General features: G+C 40.7%; 1 protein-coding gene across 1 annotated transcript in view; it reads right to left on the reverse strand.

Moving 5' to 3' along the window:
• The window catches only part of GRHL3 (grainyhead like transcription factor 3), a 47515-nt gene that overhangs the window by 20259 nt on the left and 6572 nt on the right, over positions 1-20684 (reverse strand). The window contains exons 2-8 of the mRNA XM_074305844.1: positions 9327-9513; positions 8571-8632; positions 7269-7614; positions 6673-6746; positions 5642-5795; positions 5096-5207; positions 3052-3146 (exon numbers count right to left, since the gene is read on the reverse strand). Coding sequence (XP_074161945.1) covers positions 3052-3146; positions 5096-5207; positions 5642-5795; positions 6673-6746; positions 7269-7614; positions 8571-8632; positions 9327-9513 — 1030 coding nt within the window. The remainder of the gene's footprint in view (positions 1-3051; positions 3147-5095; positions 5208-5641; positions 5796-6672; positions 6747-7268; positions 7615-8570; positions 8633-9326; positions 9514-20684) is intronic.

The following is a 20684-nucleotide window of genomic DNA, read 5'->3' on the forward strand; positions in this document are numbered from 1 at the left end:
ACTTGGACAAGATTTTTTCCTTCAGCTTCAGTATCCTCTTCAGCAAAATGACCTCTGCAATCCCTCCTAGCTCAAACATCCTACATTCTCCAGCACAACTCAACATTTCTCCAGAGAAGAAGAGAAATCAAAATAACACTTGGTATTTAAGGCTGACAAAGCACTTTGCTCACACCCATCCTGAGAGATAGGTCATGCAGGTATTTTTAGCTCAGTCTCTGAGACTCAGTTTACTGATCTGTAAAAATGAGAGGAGTCGAGCACTGAATGATCTTTGAAATAAGACAGCTTTTTCTCCAATTTGCCTTGTTACACTTTCTATTATTATTATTATTATTATTAAAGAATACACTGTGTGATGCAGTGGATAGGCAGTAAGAGTCAGGAATTCCTATCTTCTGCATATACTGGTTGCTTGATTCTGGACAAATCAATTAATCTCTTAAAAGCACGTCTATGATTATGAGTAACACATGACTTGCTGGTTTGCATTAGAGGAAGAGATTTCCCCACACCAATGACATCATAAATCTAGATCACTTCTTCTTAAAAAAATAGTAATTGTGATAACCAATGACAGGTTCCTCAAACACAGGGGCTATTGATTCTCCCCACTCTTGCTTCCCAAGAGGCTCCTGGCGTCTGTTTCAGGCCCTCTCTCTGCTGTCTGGTGCATCCCCCCACCACCTGCTGTTTTCTCTCAATCCCCTTGGTCCACCTCAGGCCACCCGGTGCCTCCTGTCTCAGGCAGCTATTCTCTTGATGGTGGCCTTGGGGGTCAACATGCCTCGCATACTTTCCCCTCAGACAGTTCAGGACTGAAAGATGTATGTTAAAATCTCTGGCTTGTAAAAGGCCCAAGTCCCCTCAGGGCCTTCTGAGGTCTGTGAGAAAATCCCAACTGAAACCCACCTTCCCTTCAATCTCTTCCACCCCACTGGGAGCCCAGAGCCAAGACAGCTGTGGGCTGTTCTACATCTGGAAAGGGAAGGAAAGGGAGGGGAGGCAGAGGAGGGCTTCCTGACACTCCCCACATGACCATTTATTTCAACAAGAATCGTCCCATTCCTCTGCAAAGCCCTCCTCTCCACCTTTCCTCCAATCTCTTCATTAATTATCTCGTTTAATAATTTCTATAGCATTTCAAAGTTATTTAGCAATTTCTTCACAACTCATTCCAGAAAATAGAATGAGCTTGCACATAGTCAATCTGTAAGTGACAGAGCCATTAGTATTAGAACTTCAGAGGCAACATGGTACAAATTCAAATCCCAATTCTGATACTACCCATATGACTGTGGCTAAGTCACTTTTGTTGTCTAAAATAAGTTTACTAATCTATGAAATGAAAGAATTGAAGTAGAAAGTCTGGAAGGGCCCTTCCCATTCTAATTGCCATGACACACTAGTCTTCAAAGTCTTTTTTGCATTTTATCTCCCCCAGGTTTGGAAGCAGAAGGTGGATATTCTCATCTCTGAACAGAACACGGTCTAATAATCTGTTACTTGAAAACCTTCCCAAATTAGAAAGCACAGCACCTTCTGCTTTCTCTAATGTGTCCTAAAAACAAAATCATGTCAATTATGACCAAAAAAAAAAAAATGTGTGTAACTGTGTCACAAATTTAGGCAGTCAGCTGCTTCTTTTTGTTGCTGCTGTTTGTTTTTCATTCTCAAAGAGGATCATGACATCAGGGAGGTGATTGCCATGACATGCAAGGGAACTGGATTTAAATGAGTCAAGAGTCACCAACTTCATTTTCTCCTGTGGAACCATCTGGGTTCAGTGGCCAGATATAGATCAGGGTACAGGAGATGACCCTGTATACAATGGAAGATCTTGGCCCTTTAAGTTAAGATCTTTCCCAGGCCTCAGCTTGTCTGAGGCAACACACATTCAGTGATTAAGGTTAGGTAAGAAATGAGGCAAAGAATGATCTCTTTTACCTAATTTTTTAAAAAATCAATCTGGGAGGGGAAGACCCTTGGTGGTTTCTGCCCAATACAGAAACGATGGCTATTTACATTCACTGTAAGCCAATCAGGGCCCAAAGAATGATCAATGAGACTTGATTTAGGACCTATCATTGACCTATCAAAGTGATTTGGGTTTAAGAAGGAAATCTATCAGTTGGCTCCTGAAAGAAAATAGGAGGAAGGTGAAGAGGATATAATGAGAACTGAAATTTAATCAGGGCAAATCCAAGAAATTCTCCTGGGGTTAAAGCATTTCTCTTCCAAACATAACCCATAGAAGATTTGGGTCCAACTAGCCACCGTATTATTCCTCCCACCTAGCCCTTGGTGTCCTGGATCTCCATAAGATGAAGAGATTGAATTAGCTGGTTTCTGAAGTCTCTTCTGTCTCATATTCTAATGTTCTGGAGACCCTTTTAGCTTTGATATTCTAGGTTCTAACATTCCTTCTAACACACATTCTAGGTTCTAAGATTCCTTCTAATTATGTTTTAAGTTCTAAGATTGTATTTTTTATTTTTTTATTAAAGCTTTTTATTTTTCAAAACATATGCATGGATAATTTTTTGACATTAATCCTTGCAAAACCTTGTGTTCTGATTCCCCCACCCCCATCCCTTCCCCTAGATGGCAAGTAGTCCAATATTTGTTAAACATGGTAGAAGTATACTAACATTGTATTTTTAAGCAACCCTGTTAGCTGTAACATTTTGTGGTTCCTTCCATTCTAACATTCCATATTATAGTATTCATAAGGAGTTCCCCTCTATTCCATACAGTCTATGCTCTAACATTTCATGTCTTATCATCTTATATATATTTTGTTTTTGTTTTTGCTAAGGCAATTGGGGTTAAGTGACTTGCCCTAGGAAGTGTTAAGTGTCTGAGGTCAGATTTGAACTCAGGTCTTCCTGACTTCAGGATTGGTGCTCTATCCACTGCAGCACCTACCTGCCCCAGCATTCTATATTCTAAATCTATATATTCTATATTCATTCCATGTTTGATAATGACCAACCATGACTTTCCAGTGACAATATTCACCATTCTTCAATCCTATCTGTGAGTACTGACCTTGGCTTCTTCATTCACATTCCACACGAAAGACAGGGCATTATAAGCTACTTCTTCAATATGCTGAACAGTATTGAAGTTTTCTTTGCAATCCGCTGAAAGAGAGATAAAGCCAAGTTAGGAGTGAGTCATGGGGTAAAGCCTTCAGAAACTGGGCCACATCCATGGCTTTGATCCCAGCCCCTTTTATCTAAGGACCATCTCTAGGTTTTTGAGGCAATCTTGCTTACTAAACATGTTGATAAAGATCAGTGGTTCTCAAACTTTTGTTCTTACTCTCTTTTATACTAATAAAAATTATTGAGGATCTCCTCAAAGAGTTTTTGTTTATATGGGTTATGTCTACAGATATTTGCCATATTAGAAATAAAAACTAATTTTGAATTTGTAAACTCTCTGAAAGGGTTTCAGAGACTCCTGGATTCTCTGAATCATATTTTGAGAACCAGTGATATATATGGGTAAACTAAAGTCCAGACTAGAACCTAACTCCCCAACTGTTTTGTAAGGAGAAGCTATTTTTCACTTTTCCACCTATGGGTGTGTGTGTGTGTGTGTGTGTGTGTGTGTGTGTGTGTGTGTGTGTGTATCCAGGAACAGAGTAGAAAAGGAAGCCCCACTGCTGCTTATGTTTCCCTTCTTTCCTGGAATTACAGCAAAGCATTGAGGAGTAGCATCTTGAGTGAGAATATAACTTGATGTGGGTGAGAAGAAAAATGGACCAGGGGTCTGGAGATATGGATTTCTGACTCAGGGATGGCCAGTCCCTTCCTTTTTAAAATGAGGTTCTCTAACATGACCTGTAAGTCCTTGATGAAATGAGTGAATGGAATAGGCTTGGAACCCAGAAGACAAAAATTCCAATGTTGCTTATGACACTGGATAGATGATTGCAGACAAAATGCATGACTTGAGCCTCAGGCTCCTCATCTCTCAAATGGGGATAATATTATTTTTTTTAACTTTTCTAAGTCTAAAATGTGATGAAAACATGCTTTGTGAATTTAATCCAGTGTCCTTTTCACTGAGATTCTAATATACACTTGAATTAGAGTATAAATTCCTTGAGCTCATAGAGGATAACTTTTCTTCCATTATGACTACATCTGACATAATAACTCATGCCAAAATACTTAAATCAGTCATCTAATTTGACCCTTAATACAATCTTGCTAAGCATACAACATAAGTATTTTTTAGATTTTCTAGGTCTGGTTGAACCTGTTGGAGTTCCTTTAGCATAGTCTCAGCCCCAGTAACAATCTATTTCCTGAGGACCAACCTAGCTCAATAGAGATAGGCACATACTTAGGAGGAAAGACATTTAACAACAGTTTCTTTTGTCCTTGGCAACCCAAGAAACAAAACAAAATGGCAGAGCTGTGAAGGTTCTTGGAAGTCACCTACCCTAACCCTAACCCTAAATGCTCTGACAACGACTTTTTCCTTTCCCCTGAGCTCTTTTCATCTGATCCAAAGCAGATCTGGCTGTGAGCCCTTCAATCTGGCTTCCTCCCCAGGTCATGAAGTGTTCCAGAAAGTTTTCTTCTCCCTGTCTGATGACTAGAAGCTGCTGCCCTCTTTTTTGTGATGCTTTGAAATAAACAGAGCCATTGGAGATCCAATGGGGAGAGAAGCTCACTGGGAAACAATCCCTGCTAAAATCTGAGCCTCCTTGTCAAAAAAATTAAGATGTAGCAAATGATGACCCAAATGTGGAAAGCTTTATCTGGGAAAGAGTCTGTGAGTCAAGATCTAGGATTGCAGCTGGGGACACAAGGCCTACTTTGGGAATGGGTTTCTTTCTCCCCATACCCAGAACAGATAGTTTGGTCAAAAGAGTATTAGTTTAGGGGGTAAGTTTGGCTTTGTCAGATATGTGGCCTTAAAGGTCAAGAATCAACTGGTATCATTAGTTATCATGTAGCAGAATCAGAATATTTAGAACTAGACTATAGAATATTAGGGTAGTGAATAGAATATTGGGACAGGCCAGGGCGTCTCTGCTGTGATGTTTGTACGTGGGGAGGAGTTCGTTACTCACCCACATCAATGACCCGTTGCTTTGCTGTGGGCTGGCGCGAGTGCCAATGCTTCCAGAACCTCAGCTGTTCCATGGGGATCTTCTCGTTGTCAAACACCACCATGATCATGCTCTGCAAAGTAGCCCTTATCAGTGCTGGGGAGCCAGGCCTCAAACACCCTGTCCCATCCTTGTCCCCTCACCAACCACCAATAGGCAAGAATCCAAAAGGTCAATGTTATTGGGATTTGGTGGTTTATTCTAGTGTTCTTTGTTTAGACCTGCTTAGGTCAAAAGACATTAAAACCCATGAATAAGTAATGATAAGTGGGTGATAAGTGGGCCTCAGTTTCCACTTTTGCATTTAGACAAGTTGTAGAATCATAGAAATTCTGAGTTGGAAAAGGCATCCAATCCAAATTCTACTTGAACAGACATCCCTTTACATCCCGAGTCTTTACATTGGGAGGCAAATTCCAGCCTTACCATGCTGCCTTGGTTAGTCCCATCTTAACTAATCATTTCTGTATATCTGATAGAGTTATTTTCCATTCCCATGATACTGACCTTCACCTTGTTGGAAGACAAGTGTAGGCATCTGCCTCCTCCCGGAGTCCTCAGAGTAACTGGGTAGAACTGTCCCTTGTTGAGATAGGCCATAGGTGACTCCCCAGATTTGATGTGGATGGCTTTGGGGGAACCCAAGGTATATTCAAAGTCACTTCGGGGAGAATAAAGAGAGAGTCATGAAGCTTCAGGCCAGGAGGATTTCAGTGTCCATCTTAAGATCTGGACAAGATCAGAGTTTCTTCCACAATCTAATCATTCCCTCTTGTGTACTCTAGTGGGGTGGGGGAGAGGAGCTCTTGGATGGTGGGGCAGGAACTATGAAGGTTCCAAGCAGAGGTCCAATGAGGAGTGGACTGAAGAGGTTACGGTGGGCCCCAGAGTGTGTCTGCTCAGGGAACAAATCACTCAATTTTATGTAGAATGGAATGCTCAAAAGAATTCTGGACTAAGAAGTGGGAGATTGGGGGGCTATTCCCAACTCTGCCAATTAGTTACCATGTGACCTTGGAAAGTTATTCTGGCTTTTGGAATTCCAGTTTGGTAAATCATAAAATGAGAAACAGAGAAACATATCTAAATGGAATATTCAACACCCATCTCTTCTAGCTTTAGTATTCTAACACTCTGTATTCTAAGGTCCCTCCTAGCTCTGACATTCCATGTTCTAAGGCCCTTCCTAGCTCTGATGTTTTTTATTTTAAAGTCATCCCAACTCTGAGATATTGTACCCTAAGCTCCCTTTCAGCTTTGACATTCTAAGGCCTTTTGTAGCTCTGACATTCTAAGCTCTTCAAGTTCTTATACCCTACATTTCAATATTTCCCCCCACTTTTAATATTTTCTCTGACTGTAAAAAAAAGGCAGCACGAGGGAAGAACCTAAATGTTTTAGGTAACAACAATGAGGGAATGTTTAATGGAATTTGGAGAATGTCTTGCTTATGTCCATGAATACCTCTCATTCCACCAGCCCGCCACCCAAGGGTCCCATGAGTAGCTAAGCCACAGGGCTAAGCTTGCTTCTGTTACCTTTTGGCACCGGGGTACTCCTCTGGACAGTGGGGCTCCGAGGGACTTTTCAATATATCAGGGAAGAGCAATGACTGGAGAGAGATACAATCACAGGGGAGGGCCATCAGTGACTGGCTCCAGTGCTGTTTTTCTATGGGTCCCAAAGATCTTCCTCTAACCTCACCTCCACCACTGATTTTCTTCAGGGCCTGGATCCCTTCGGCCACATTGTCTGAGCTACCAGAAGTATGAGGAGTGTCAAGTAACATCATTTAACAAATTAAGGTCTGAGGCCAAAAAGGGCCTCCAAGTCCATGTCCAATACCAGGGGAGGTGGCAAGACCCCTGAATCGGTTCAGAGATCTGAGTTTGAGACCACTTAACTCTCATAGTATTAAGAAAGAAAGCAGGAGCATGTTTTTGATACTCTGACCACACCTTTTCTCTTAATTTTTAATCAAATTAAGTCATCCCTCTCCCAGGGGAATGCTCCCAGAGTATCACATGAGCCAGAAGGCTAGGGACAGGGATGCTATCTCCATCCTTCATCACCAAGTTCCCTTCTGGTCCTAACATTCTGGGATTCTGGTTTTGTCTTCCTAACTGGAGCTTACCTCCTGTCCATCATCCTTGAAAGTGCTGTCAGGCTGCCAGCGCTGTTGGGGAGGAGGCCCGTGGATAGTTTCAAACAGGTTACTGAGACTGCTGTCATATATGTCTCCAGTAGGAAGCAGGTAGCTTCCATCTGCAGAGCTGTCCTCCAGCTTGCTGGGGCCAGGAGGGAGGAGAGCTGGTTTGGTTGGGGCTGATCCAGTCCCCTCCAAGTTCATCAGATTGTTCTTCTTGGTTAGATCTGGGTACTCTTGTGTCCCTGAGATGTTTTCAGTCAAAAACTTCATGAGATGGGTGGGGCTCTCCAGAGGGGGAAAGTCTACTTCATATTCCATTCCATGATGGTACCTGGAGGAAGAACTTGGTTGCTGACTTGGAAGATGACTTCTGGAAGCACTCAGCTGCATCTCAGTCATTCATTTAACAAATATTTAAGTATTGACTATCAATCAATACATTAACAAGTATTTCTTAAGCTACTGCCACGTGCCTGGCACTGTGCTAGCCAGAGTTGGGGATAGAAAGACAAAAAATAAGGTATAAACAGGGCACTCTTATAGGGCATGGCTGATAATGAGTGAAACTCTCCAGGGATGTCCCTCAAGAAGCCAGAGGGCTCACCACTTCTCCCCCAACATCCCTGGCTTGGAGCCAATGAGGCATGTTTTGGTTCCAAACACCAGAATGGAAATTTAGAGAGATAGAAGTCAAGAACTAGTGTCCCAGGGACAAATGCAGTAACAAAACAGTCATGTTTTGGAGTAAATGGAGTAAATGAAGGGGCAAATTAAATCTTTTCTTCCCAAGCTTGAAATGTATTCCCAGCTCTCCTCCACCTTTTAGAATCCCTACTTCCCTTCAAAGCTCAGCTTGAATGCTACCTCCTACAAAAGGCCTTCTGAATAGTCACTGCTCCCAACTCACCCCCATAAAATGGCATTATCTGTGTCCATGGCATCATTTCCCAGGAATCATAAAAGACAGTTCCCTTCCCTCCCAGGCTTTTAAATTGTCTTTATGTACATCAGTCAAACCTAATTTCTTCTGGCACCTCCTAGGAAGGAGTTGGAAATAAGGGAAAGAATGGAATGGAAAAACCATAGGATTGGGAGCTGAGAGAAATCTAAGTGACCATCAAGTTCAACCCCCTCATTTTACAGAAGAGGAAACTGAGGACCAGAACAAGGTAGTAATTTGTCAAAGTCTGGGATTTGGACACAGGTTGTCCAATTCCAAGTTTTGTTGTTATTCTGCAAAACAGAGGAATGAGAGAGGGAGCAGGTAGAGAACTGATATTTTCTCACCTCTTTCCTAGGTCACTTCGTGTAACTGTACTTGAAGAGAGGATCCTTTTCTCCTTTGGGCCCTGAAAGAGAAAACAAATATCATTGAGGCTTGGGGAACTTTCAGATTTGTGGGAAGGGGACAAAGTGAAATTCACATCTCACCCTCACCCTCTTTTGTAAAAGGGATGGCTAATTATAACATGAGAATTGTCTTCAGAATGAATACTTTCTGTTCTATCCGTCATAACAGCCTCATCACAGGAGCTAATACAAATCCCCTCTCCATCAGCCGTAATGTACTCTTCAAACCATGATGTCCCAGACCATCTGACCACCTTCCTCATTCTCCCTTCCTCCCTATCATCTTTATTTGTTGTTTTTACCAGTTATCTTCCCCCATTGGAATCATCCACAAAAGGTCCATCCAAGGGGCCAAGAGGCCTTCTTCTAGTTCTCTTAATGGCGCACGAATGCCAATGAATACATGAACTGTCCATAGCAAATGAGAGGGCTTGGCTAGATTGCCTTATATATCACTGGAGAGAGAGAACTCATGTCTCTTTTCAGCATCAATAAAATTATTGAACCAGACTTGGTTGGGCTGAGGGCGTATGCTGAGAAATTGATGGCAAATTAGTCTGTGTAATGGGAAGAAACAGCTTGAGGGCCTTGGAAGTTGGGGGTAGGCTAGTGGAAGAGAGGAGCAGCCACTGTTGGCAATGGTTCGGGCCCCTCTCAGGCATTTCCCACTCTTGACAACCAACTCTGCCGTACCATGTAGTAGTCGTAGAGAAAGCTCAGTGCCGCGACACTATCTTCATCCCCATTGACTCTCATCATGGCCTTGGTGGCGGCAGTCAGAGGGTTTTCCAGATAGGTCTTCCAGGCCTCATCCTCATTGGTGTAGGAGAACTTCTGAAAGTTGACTGTGTCGTTCTTGATTACCCGGACAGACCTGAAACTGGGAAGGCAACAAGAAGGTCATGCTTAGTCTACCCCTAAAGCTGGTGCACAGGGGGTAAGGGGGTGCTGGAGCCAGCTCTGACTGGCCAGCAAGGGCAAAGCATTGAGTCATGAGCATTTACATTTTGGAAATTACTAAATACCAGAAATCATGGCTTGACTTATTGTTTTGTTGATTTCCAAATTTAAGAAAATGATGGAGAAAATATTAATGATGCAAATTAAACCTAAAAGTGTTTGAGTTTTTGGAGATCATGTTAATCAATGACCAGCACACTCCTGAACCTATGGGAAATCCACAGCCCAATTAGTAAATGCTCTGAGGACAGCCTGTGTGATTCTGGGCAAATAATTTAATTTCTTGAGCCTCAGTTTCCTTATCTACAGATTTAAAAATGTAGAAATGTAAGATCCCTTTGGGCAGACAATTTCATTTTTGCCCTTCTCTCCCCATTGCTTAGTTCAAGGCCTCAAGCACAGTAAGCACTTAATAAATTTTTATCAAATAATAATAATAATAATTGACATTGACATGATACCTACTATGTGTCAGACACTATACTAAGCATTTTTTTTTACACATATCTTATTTGATACTCAAAATAATGCTGTGAGGTGTGTTATTATAATCCTCATTTTACAGATGAGAAAATTGTGGTAAAGGGCAAGTGACTTCACATAACTTGTAAGTATCTGAGGTCACATTTGAACTCAGGTCTTTCTTCAGACCCAGTGCTCTCTCCACTGAGCCATCTAATTGGAAAAAGTAAGAAATTATTGGAATTGGGGAGAAAGATAATTTTAAAATCCTTTCCCTGACTTCCCAGTCCAAAGTACATCAAGGTTTCCAGCATGTTAGGGTCTTAATGAACTATATATATAAGCTTTAAACTGCCTACAAGATTATAAGCTCCATGGGGATAGAAATTATACCATTCCTCTTTATATTCTCTCCTGGCAGTTTCTAGCACATGGTACATGCACAAGAATTACTTGTTGAATTAATCTTGTTGAGTATATTCAAAGAATTTCATATGTTTGGGGGAGGCCCTTAGTGTTATCACAATACAGAAAATACCATCAATTAATTAATTAGTTAATTCTTTAATTCACTGATTAATTAGCTAATTATTAGGAGAGTGTGGTAAGCCTTGTTTTGCCATCAACTTTCTATGTGTTTTAAGACAAATCATTTCTCCATTTTGGCTTTAATTTCCTCATGTGTAAAAAGAGAAGCTTACATTAAATGTTCTTAAAGGGCCATCCTAGTCCTAACATTCTATGATTTATGGTTATAATTATGTAATACAAGTATATAATACAATGCAACTAGCTTGTATTAATTACTGCTTATTTTGGGCCAGTCATGGGGCTGTCTTCGAGAAGCTATCTCTTTTGGGCAATATGTATGTGTATGAATATATACTCAGATAAGTGAATACTAAATAATATTCAAAATGAATGCAAAGTTGTCAGAGAGTAAGGGGGAAGAATAACTAATAATCACAGAAATCAGAAAAGATCCCATGTAGGTAGGTGGCAGTTGAGCTGAACTTTGGATAGCATTAGGGATTTTAAAAGATAGAGGTGAAAAGGGAGACCATTTGGGGGCACAGCCTCTGCAAAGATGTGGAGGTGGGAAATAGAATGTCATGTAGGAGAAAAAGAAAATAGATCATTTGGGCTGGAATGTAGAGTATGTGAAGGTAAAAACATGGAATAAGTTTTGAAAAATAGATTAGAACTAGGGTAGTGAAAGTTTCTAGCTTTAAAATTATTATTCTAGGGTCTCTCTCTAAGCTTTGATATTATATATACTACAGTCCCAAGAACTCTGAAAATCTATGTCCTAAAATGCCTTTCAGTTCTGACATTCCATGTTCCAAGGTCCTTTCTACGTCTGACTTTCTATCCTAAGATATCTTAGATAGCTAAGATAAAATTCCAATTGCAATGGTACCATTCCATTGAAAGGCTGATGCTTAACACAACACTGTGAATGGCAACTGAGACGCAGTATATACTGATGAGTTTGGGGACCGTCACCTAGATGTCTCCTGGTCAACCTACCCATGATGGCGGGTCAATTCTTGGGCTGAACTGGATCTCAGGAAGGTGGAGGCAACATCCAAAAAAGGAGCCAACGCCCAGAAAGAGGGAAGATAATACAGAAGAACCTGCTCCTCCCAGGGGCTGCCAGGGAGGGATGCCTACAAGCTTAGCTCCAGGCAATGGGGTGTTCCAAACTGAGAGGAAGCTGTCACCCAGAAAAGAGAAATGACAGAAATGTTCCTGCTATTTGGGTGAGGAGTGAGAAGGGGTGGTAATGCCCCAAGTTTCTGCCGCTATAAATCAAGCAAGCTTGACAGCAGAAAAGGGCAAAGGGCACACCCCTCCCAGCTGCCTTCTCTCATGGAGGAAAGACACCCAACAATATTCCCTCCTTGGATGGGAGGGATGGGATGGAGTGGAAGAGCAAGCCCCACTCCAATAGGGAGGCTCTCAAACTTTATAAGCTGTGCTAGAGATTCAGGAGAACCTGAGGTCACAGAAAGAAGAGTAGCAGTAGAAGGGTCTTTAAAATACAGGATGTTAGACCTGGAGGGGACCTTAAATCGTCAAGTGCCAGAACTAGAAGACACTTAAGAACCAAAAATTTCACCACAGAAAGGGACTTTAGGGAGATATTACCTAGACCAATTGTTGCATATTATAGATGAGGAAAATAAAACTCAGAGAAGGGACAATTTGTCATGGTTACAGAATTAGAGGAGGTGGGGCACTCAGATCTGAAAAAGCCAGCCAAAGCTTTGATGATTATGATGTGACACAGAGCAAGGCACTCTGGGGCTATAAAGAGCCATGAACCACCCAGCCCTTAAGGAATTCAGAAACAAAGATCTTTTGGAAAGATGTCTTATATGATAAGGCAGCTTTTTCATCCTGGAAAGTATTGGAGGAAAAGGAGAAACAATAACAGAGAAAAAAAGTGAGAGAGAAAAGACAGAAACAGAAACAGATAAAGGGATCTTTCCCTTTGATGGGGTGTGGGGAGGGAGGAGGAGAGAAAGAGAGACATAGAGAGCCCACATCTTATTAGCTTATTTAGGGAAGGCTTCCCAGTAGAGACTGTCAGTGATGTGAAGACATAAAGTCATTTATTAAACCTGCAGGCAATCCTTATGGGTTTCATTTCTTTGGCTTGGTCCCAAGACAATAGTTCCACCGGGACACTCTAAAGAGAATGTAGGACTGTGCTTAGAGGGGACCAGGGTGAAGAAAAGTTATGTTAGTTGCAACTGTGCTCTGAAATGGCTGGCTTTTGAAAATATGTACAAAGAATGTTTCTGCCCTTTGTGACCCAGAACACCTTGGGAAACAACCAACTATCCAAAAGTTTTGTCATACTGGGAAAAACATTGGAATTGTCTCCAAAATCCTTCCATGACATTGATTATATCATGGAAGGAAGCCTTCAACCTTTCTGGGTTTCAGTTTCTCCTTCTATAAAATCAGGGGGCTGAATTTTAAGGTAGATATACAATGTTTAATTCAATTCAATATTGATTAAATACTTAACATAGTGGGCATTATGTCATATATACTAGAGATACAAAATCAAGTACAAATAGTCCCTGTTCTCATTGACCTGTGTCGTGTGGGCTCTCCAGGCTCTGATATTTTGTCCTAAGTCTCTTTCCCATGCTGTTTTCTGTTTTCAGGTTTTCTTTCGTTTCTTTCTTTCCTTCTTTCCTTCTTTCTTTCTTTCTTTCTTTCTTTCTTTCTTTCTTTCTTTCTTTCTTTCTTTCTTTCTTTCTTTCTTTCTTTCTTTCTTTCTTTCTTTCTTTCTTTCTTTCTTTCTTTCTTTCTTTTCCTTCCTTCCTTCCTTCCTTCCTTCCTTCCTTCCTTCCTTCCTTCCTTCCTTCCTTCCTTCCTTCCTTCCTTCCTTCCTTCCTTCCTTCCTTCCTTCCTTCCTTCCTTCCTTCCTTCCTTCCTTCCTTCCTTCCTTCCTTCCTTCCTTTTCTTAATTCTCTCTCTCTCTCTCTCTCTCTCTCTCTCTCTCTCTCTCTCTCTCTCTCTCTCTCTCTCTCTTTCTGTTCAGATCCTTATTTTAATTGCCTTACAGATTTTCTGTTAGGAAAATGTCCTTGATTAAATCAGACTAGCAATTCTTCTCTATCTTCTAGTCATGGAGAGTTGCCTAGGAACAATGAGAGGCTAAATGACTTACTTAGGGTCTTGTGGCCAGTTTGTATCAGAGATGAGTCTTTCAGCTCCTGAGATTGGCCCAATCCACTATCCCACATTGCCTCTAACCATAATAGAAATAATAATAACAACTGAACTTTACATAGCATTTTCACATTCCCACAGCACATTATATTCCTTATCTTATTCAAATAAGCCTCACCCAGGGAAGTAGATGTGCCAGATGTGTTGAAGGCAATAGAGGCCCAGAGGAGCCCAGAATTATGCAGCCTATAAGTGTCTGAGACAGGATTGGAAGCAAGATTTTCTGCTGTCATTATTAAATAAATCATTCTCTAGGTTCTGCTTACTTCCATCTGCATCCGTTCATGCAAATCTTCCCAACCAGGATCTTCCAAAATCAAAGTCATTTACTTTTTGCTGAGGTGTAGAGGAGTTGCAGTCTTTTTGTCAAGATTGACATAATACCCACACCAGCTGAATCAGGGTCCCTTGGTGCCTCTCTCCTCTTTCTAGCACCCCATTAGGTATGGTCTTCTCCCACTAGAGTATAAGCTCTTGGAGGATAAGGGATATCTTGCTTATTTTCATGTTTGTCTCCCCAATGCTTTACATAGTCCCTGGCTCTTAATAAAGATCACCTAGAGTTAAGTGAGAGGGGCAGGTTATAAACTTGACTCTTTCCATTCTAAAGCAAATACTCTTTCCATTATACTACTCTTCATCACTGGGCATAAATTAGAAGTGGACATTAATGACAACTCATTATTAGCAATCAACATCATTAACGAATATTATTAGTAGAAGCATCTAGGAGGTGTAGTGGATAGAACTCAGGAGGACCTGAGTTCAAATTTGTCTTCAGACACTTATTAGCCATGTGACCCTGGGCAAGTCACTTAACCCTGATTATCTTCCCCTGAAAAATTAGTAGTTGTAGTTTTTAAAAGTGTTTGCTTGTTGTTTGTCCTGTGTCCATGAAAAGGGGCATGGCATTAGGAAGGTAAAGCCATGCCATGCAAGTGAATTGTATTTGAGTGAGGCAGAGCTGTTCAAAATTGCCAACCTCACAGTAGTAAAACAAAAACAAACAAATAAACAAACAAAAAAAAAAAACAGTATAGTGGAAAGACTTCTTATTGTTGTTGTTTTAAGTTACTTCTTACTTCAGAAGTGAGCACATTGCTTAGTATCCCTCATTCTCATCTTGTTGGTGAACTGGGGACAATCTCATGTGTTCTTCTACTTTAGAGAGTTGCAAGAAAAGTGCTTTATAAGGTTTAAAATGCTATGGAAATGTGAGCTATTATTATCACCATCTCAAGAGACAATAGAGAGGTCCATAAAGACCAACATGTCACATCTGGAATAACCTCTAAGAGTAGAGCAGACCTGCTTAGACCAGACCAGTCCTGAGACAGTTAAGTCACTATCAGTCAATCATTTGATCTACAGGTGTTTATTAAGTACCTATTATGTGCTAATCACTGTCTAAAGTTAGCATTGATATAATGCTTTAAGGGGTTTGCAAAACACTTTACAAATATTATCTTATTTTATCCTTGTAAAATCCCCGGGAGATAGGTGCTACTATTAACCTCATTTTAAAGATAAGAAAACTGAGACAGAGAAAAGTTAAATGACTTGTCTAGAATCAGTGCTTGAGATTTCCTGACTCCAGGTATAACACTATAAACTGCACCACTTCATTACTTATGCATATGAAGATACTGAGACAAAAATAAAATAATCCTGCCCTCAAGGAGTGTTTTTATTCCATGTAGGAAAATAACACAAACATATATTAGTTATTCAGCCAATTCCAATAAATTTGTGATGGAGACAATCATCTGCATATAGAGAGAGGACTAAGGGGACTGAATGAAGATCACAACATAATATTTTCATCTTTTTTGTTGTTATTTGCTTGCTTGTTTCTTTCTGTCATTTTTTTCTTTTCATCTAATTTTTCTTGAACAGCATGATAAACATAGAATTATGTTTAGAAGAATTGCACATATTTAAACTATTTTGGATTATTTGCTGTCTAGAGGAGGGGGGAAGTGGAGAGGAAAAGAAAAATATGAAACAAAGATTTTGCAAGGGTGAATATCGAAAACAAAGAGTCGAGTTTGTATTTTGAAAAATAAAAAACTACTAAAAATAGAACATAAATTAGTGCACATGCAATAAAATAAATATAGGAGTCAGATTTTCCAATTGCCTCAAACATAACTGTCATTTCTTCAAGGGAACCAGTTTAAAATAAAGTCTGCCACAGATCACCTAGCAAATGTCCAATTACCTGTGATAGGTTAGAAAACAACAATTGACGGGCAAGAGTCACTTAAAATAGCCTCCAAGAAGAACACAGCCAGGATATCCTTAATGATTCTCATATTCATTAAAGTAATTTGCTTCCCCCAAAACAGCAAAACATGATGGAGAGAGAAGAGCTGGGTACAAATTCCTCTTCTGAATTTACTACCTGAGTCACCTCAGTCAAGTTCCTTCATTTCTGTGGGCCTCAATTTTTTTCATTAGTAAAATGAAGGGATTAAATAGGGGAACTTTAGGCTTGCTTCCAGCTCTTAGCTATGTGATGCCACTATTAGGAAAATAATTGCCCCAATTGTCATTTCATCTTTTGGAGTCTGTTTCCTCAAATGTCAAATGAAAAAAAACAAAAACAAAAACTAATTGTACTATCTATATTAGAGTGTTAAAAGGAAGAAGTGCTTTGCAAAATCTTAGAGTGCTGCAGAAAGCAAATATCTTCCAGATTAAGGAAGACAAAGTTATAACAAATATCCTGGTTTTTATCAATTACATCACAAGATAGCATCCCTTAGCACTGATCCCTCCACCAGTATCTTGAGGTCATCTTGGATTGAGGGGCTGGTCACCACTGATTCATTCCTAAACAGCTTATAAAAATGTGCATATCGTTTGATCCAGCGATATCGCTACAAGATTTGTATCCCAAAGAGATCAAAGAAAAGGGGAAAGAATCTATGTGCAAAAATGTTGACAGCAGCTCTTTTTGTGGTGGCAAAGTTTTGGGAATTAAAAACTTGCTCTTCTTCAGTTGGGGAATGGCTGAACAAGCTGTGGTTTATAAATGTGATGGAATACTATAATGCTATAAGAAATGACAAACACAGTGATTTCAAGAAAACCTTGAAAGACTTATATGAACTGATACAACATGAAATGAGTAGAACCAGGAGGACATTGTACACAGTAACAGCAACATTGTATAATGATCAATTGTGAATTATTTTGTTATTCTCAGCATTGTGATGATACAAGACAATTCCAAAAGACTTATGATGAAAAATGCTATCCACCTCCAGAGAAACAACTGATGGAATCTGAATATAGATCAAAGTATACTTTTTAAACTTTATTTTTCTTGGTTTTTTCCCCCTGTGTTATCTTTTGCATCATGGCTAATATGGAAATAAATGTTGCATGACTTAACATGTATAATCTATATCAAAGTGTTTGCCTTCTCAAGGAAGGGGAAAGTGATGGAGTTTGGAACTTAAAATTTTTTAAAATGTTAAAAAAAATTTACATGTAATTGAGAAATAAAATAGGAGAGACTAAAATTAAGTAAATAAAATAAAATGGGAGAGACTAAAATTAAGTAAATAAATCCAAATAGTATTCCATTTCCTAACAGAGGCTGATATGAATGAATTGACCATTTTTCTCTTTGACTAGTGGCACAAGGCTTCCCTCCCATCTGGGAACAAAATCTCCCTGAACTTCTGAAACAGGAGAATGGAAGAGGCTGAAGACTGAGTGCAGTGAAGTGGATAGCACTTGCATTCACTTCCCTTTTCTTGGCTTTCCACTTTGGGGAGAGGCATCTATTAATTCTCATGACATTTTTCATTTTCCTCCCCCATAACTGACTGGCTCTGCTCCCCTGGGGACTCACTTCTCCCTTAGCCTCCCCCAACCAGCTCCATACTATTATTGCAATAGTATTTACTTCAAGGGCTGTGGCGGGGGAAGGAGGCTTCTTACAACCAGGGGGAAAACAACCAGCTTGGGGATCTTGCCCTCCTGGGGCCATTGGCACTAAACCAAGAGTGGCACAATGCCAGTGCTGTCTGGGTTATTGTCAGGTGGCACATGCCATGCTGTCTCTAGACTGCCAACTCCTTCTGTCTTCTCCAGGAACTAAGGACTCTCCTCTCTTTACCCCACTGGTCTCAATTTCCCCACCTATAAAATAGGGAGGTTGGATTAGATGGTCCTTTCTAGTTTCGAATCTCAAGATCCTATGATGGGGAGTCTGGAGATGAGGTTTTCTTTTCAACTTCTGCCATTATTGTACTGTGTGACCTGCTTCCCTTGCTATCACTATAAGGATCAAGAGGCATAAAAGTGACATGTTCTCTAATCATCAAATGCTAATAATAATAATAAATTGTTCTCTGGCTGGAACTCAGGGATTTGTTTTGGAAAATGGCTGGAAGAACAAAGGAAGTCCCCCTGTACTCCACAGAATGTAGAGGTTGGGAGAGCCTTTAGAACACATAACATCAGAGCTGGGAGGGCCGTTAGAACACAGATATCAGATGTGGGAGGGAACTTAAAACACTGAAAGAATTTTAGGAGTTAGGACCTGAGAGATCAAGACTCACTTAGGGGGGGAAAAATCCAACCTATATTTAAGGGGCTGATAGACTCTGAGCCTTTAGCTCATCCCAATGTAAGGATGGCTTTATAGGCAATATAGGCAATTCTCTGAAGTCAAGAGCCCCATGCTGTGTTCTTAGTGGGAAGAGTCCTAGAAGCAGAACTTTCTTGCAAACACTTCCTCAGTACCTGTGGACAATCCCTGAGGTTGGAGCTGAGTAAAACAAAGGATTTCCAGTCTGGGGGATCAGGGAAAGAGAGAGGAGCAATGAGGCTTTCACAAAAAAGGTAAATCAAGTGTTGTCGAGTTCAGTGGAGGGAGAGATCACGTCCAATGTGTAGGAAGGCTACCCAAAGGAGATGACACTCAATTAAAATTACAAGTCAAGGGAAACAAAGAGGCAGAGGCTAAGTGTTAAGCACACAGTAACGCATGATGCCAGGGAAGCATCTTAAAGAGATGACATGACTCATTGTTGCCTGCCCCTCTGCACCAAGGACAGGCCTTGGGCCCAGGAGGTACTCAGAAGGGCCTGAAGAATGAATAGCTATCAGCTGACTTGGGCTTGCTTCAGAGCAGGGCAGGTAGGAGAGAGAGAGCTGTCCACAGAACCTGTCAGGACCTTGTGAGAAGACCCTGACTGTGAAAGCAGCATCCAGGGGCACACTTCATGTGGACAGTGATACTCTGAGCTAGGAAGCTCTGAAGCAAGGCAGGCACAGGGGGAAGATGTTTAGGATGACAGAACTGGAACTAATAAGGTGCTGCCTCAGAGGCTAACTAGTCTAGCCCTGCTATACTATAGAAAAGGAAACTGAGGCCAGGAAAGTGAAGTGATTTACTTAAGTTCACATAGGCAGTAATGAGATAGGATACAAACCCAGAACTCCTAAGACTCCAGAGCTAGTACTCTTCCTCTGCATCTAGAATGTCAGAACTAGAAGGAGATTTAAAATACAGGATGTCAGAACTGAGAGAACTCTTAGAGCACAGGATGTTAGAGTTGAGAGGGACCTTAGAGATCACTGAAAACAACCCCCTCATTTTAAAAACAAGGAAACTGAGGCAGCAGTTAGAATGTTGGACATTGTTGTCAGGAAGACACAATAACAGATCCCACTTCAGAAACTTACTGGCTGAGTGTTCCTGAGCAAGCAACTTTTGTCTGCTTCTATTTTTTTAATCTGTCAAATGGGAATAATAGCACCTATCTCATAGGATTGTTAGTATTTAATGACATAATATATCCATTAATATTAAAGTCTTATATAAATACTAGTTTTTATTAGAAAGTTGGGAATTTTATTATAAAGTCTAGAATCAGTAAGACTCATTTTCTTGAGTTCAAATCCTGCCTTAGACACTTACATGACTAAAAAGTGACCAAGCATTCTAAAATAAGAAGAGAATTCTGGTTGTTGTTGTTGTTGTTTTTTAAACCCAGCCCCAACTTTTAACCTCTGCATCATCTTGATTCTCTTGATTTATTTCTCAAAGGCTTCGATATTCTATGTTCTAAGGTCCCTTCCACTATAACATGCTATAGTCTAAGGTCCCTTCTAGCTGAGTACTTATTCCAGTTTATGTACTAAGGTCCCTCCCCAGCCTAACCTTCTAATTTCTAAGCCAGTCCCTCTTCCTTCCGACATGCTATGTGTTGAAGACTTTTTGCAATTTGGACATTGCTTGTTCTACAGCCCGTTGCAGCTCTAATTCAAATACCTGAACATAGAAGATGTACCTGGGTGATGGTACCATAAAAGATGATCCATTGTATCATTGTGCTTCTGTTCAACTTTCATCTTGACCACGCACTTCCCTGGGCAAAGGCATCTTTTGATCTACAGAGCATCATCCTTAAAGCAGAATAAAGGTACAACCTCTACTTTCCAGAAGAACAAAGGGCAAGATCAAGACCCATGCAATGGGCTAAGTCTCTCTGTGGGAAGCACTATGAGAATCACCAGTTTCTGTCCCTATCTGTGCACCAGGTCCTGGCTCCACCCATTCTCTCTCATGGAAAAGACTTCACTGGGTTGTGCTCCTGGTGAGTGTTGACACACTGATCCACCCATCAATTTGCTTGCCAAACCCTAATGCAGAGATATCCAGCCCTCATCAGAGGTGATCAATCAAGCTCACTAATTACCCACACAGAAGCCCTGCCAAAAACTGCACACGGCGGAAAAAATTCCCCAACCTTCTCCCTTCCCAACAGCTAGCCTTTGTCTGTGATAGGAGTGTCCGCTCTGGGCTGTGTGGGCCTGCTGGATACCCACTGGGGATTCTGGAGGCTGACTTGA

The sequence above is a fragment of the Sminthopsis crassicaudata genome, chromosome 3 (genome assembly GCF_048593235.1).
Source record: "Sminthopsis crassicaudata isolate SCR6 chromosome 3, ASM4859323v1, whole genome shotgun sequence".
NCBI classification, from domain to species: Eukaryota; Metazoa; Chordata; class Mammalia; order Dasyuromorphia; family Dasyuridae; genus Sminthopsis; species Sminthopsis crassicaudata.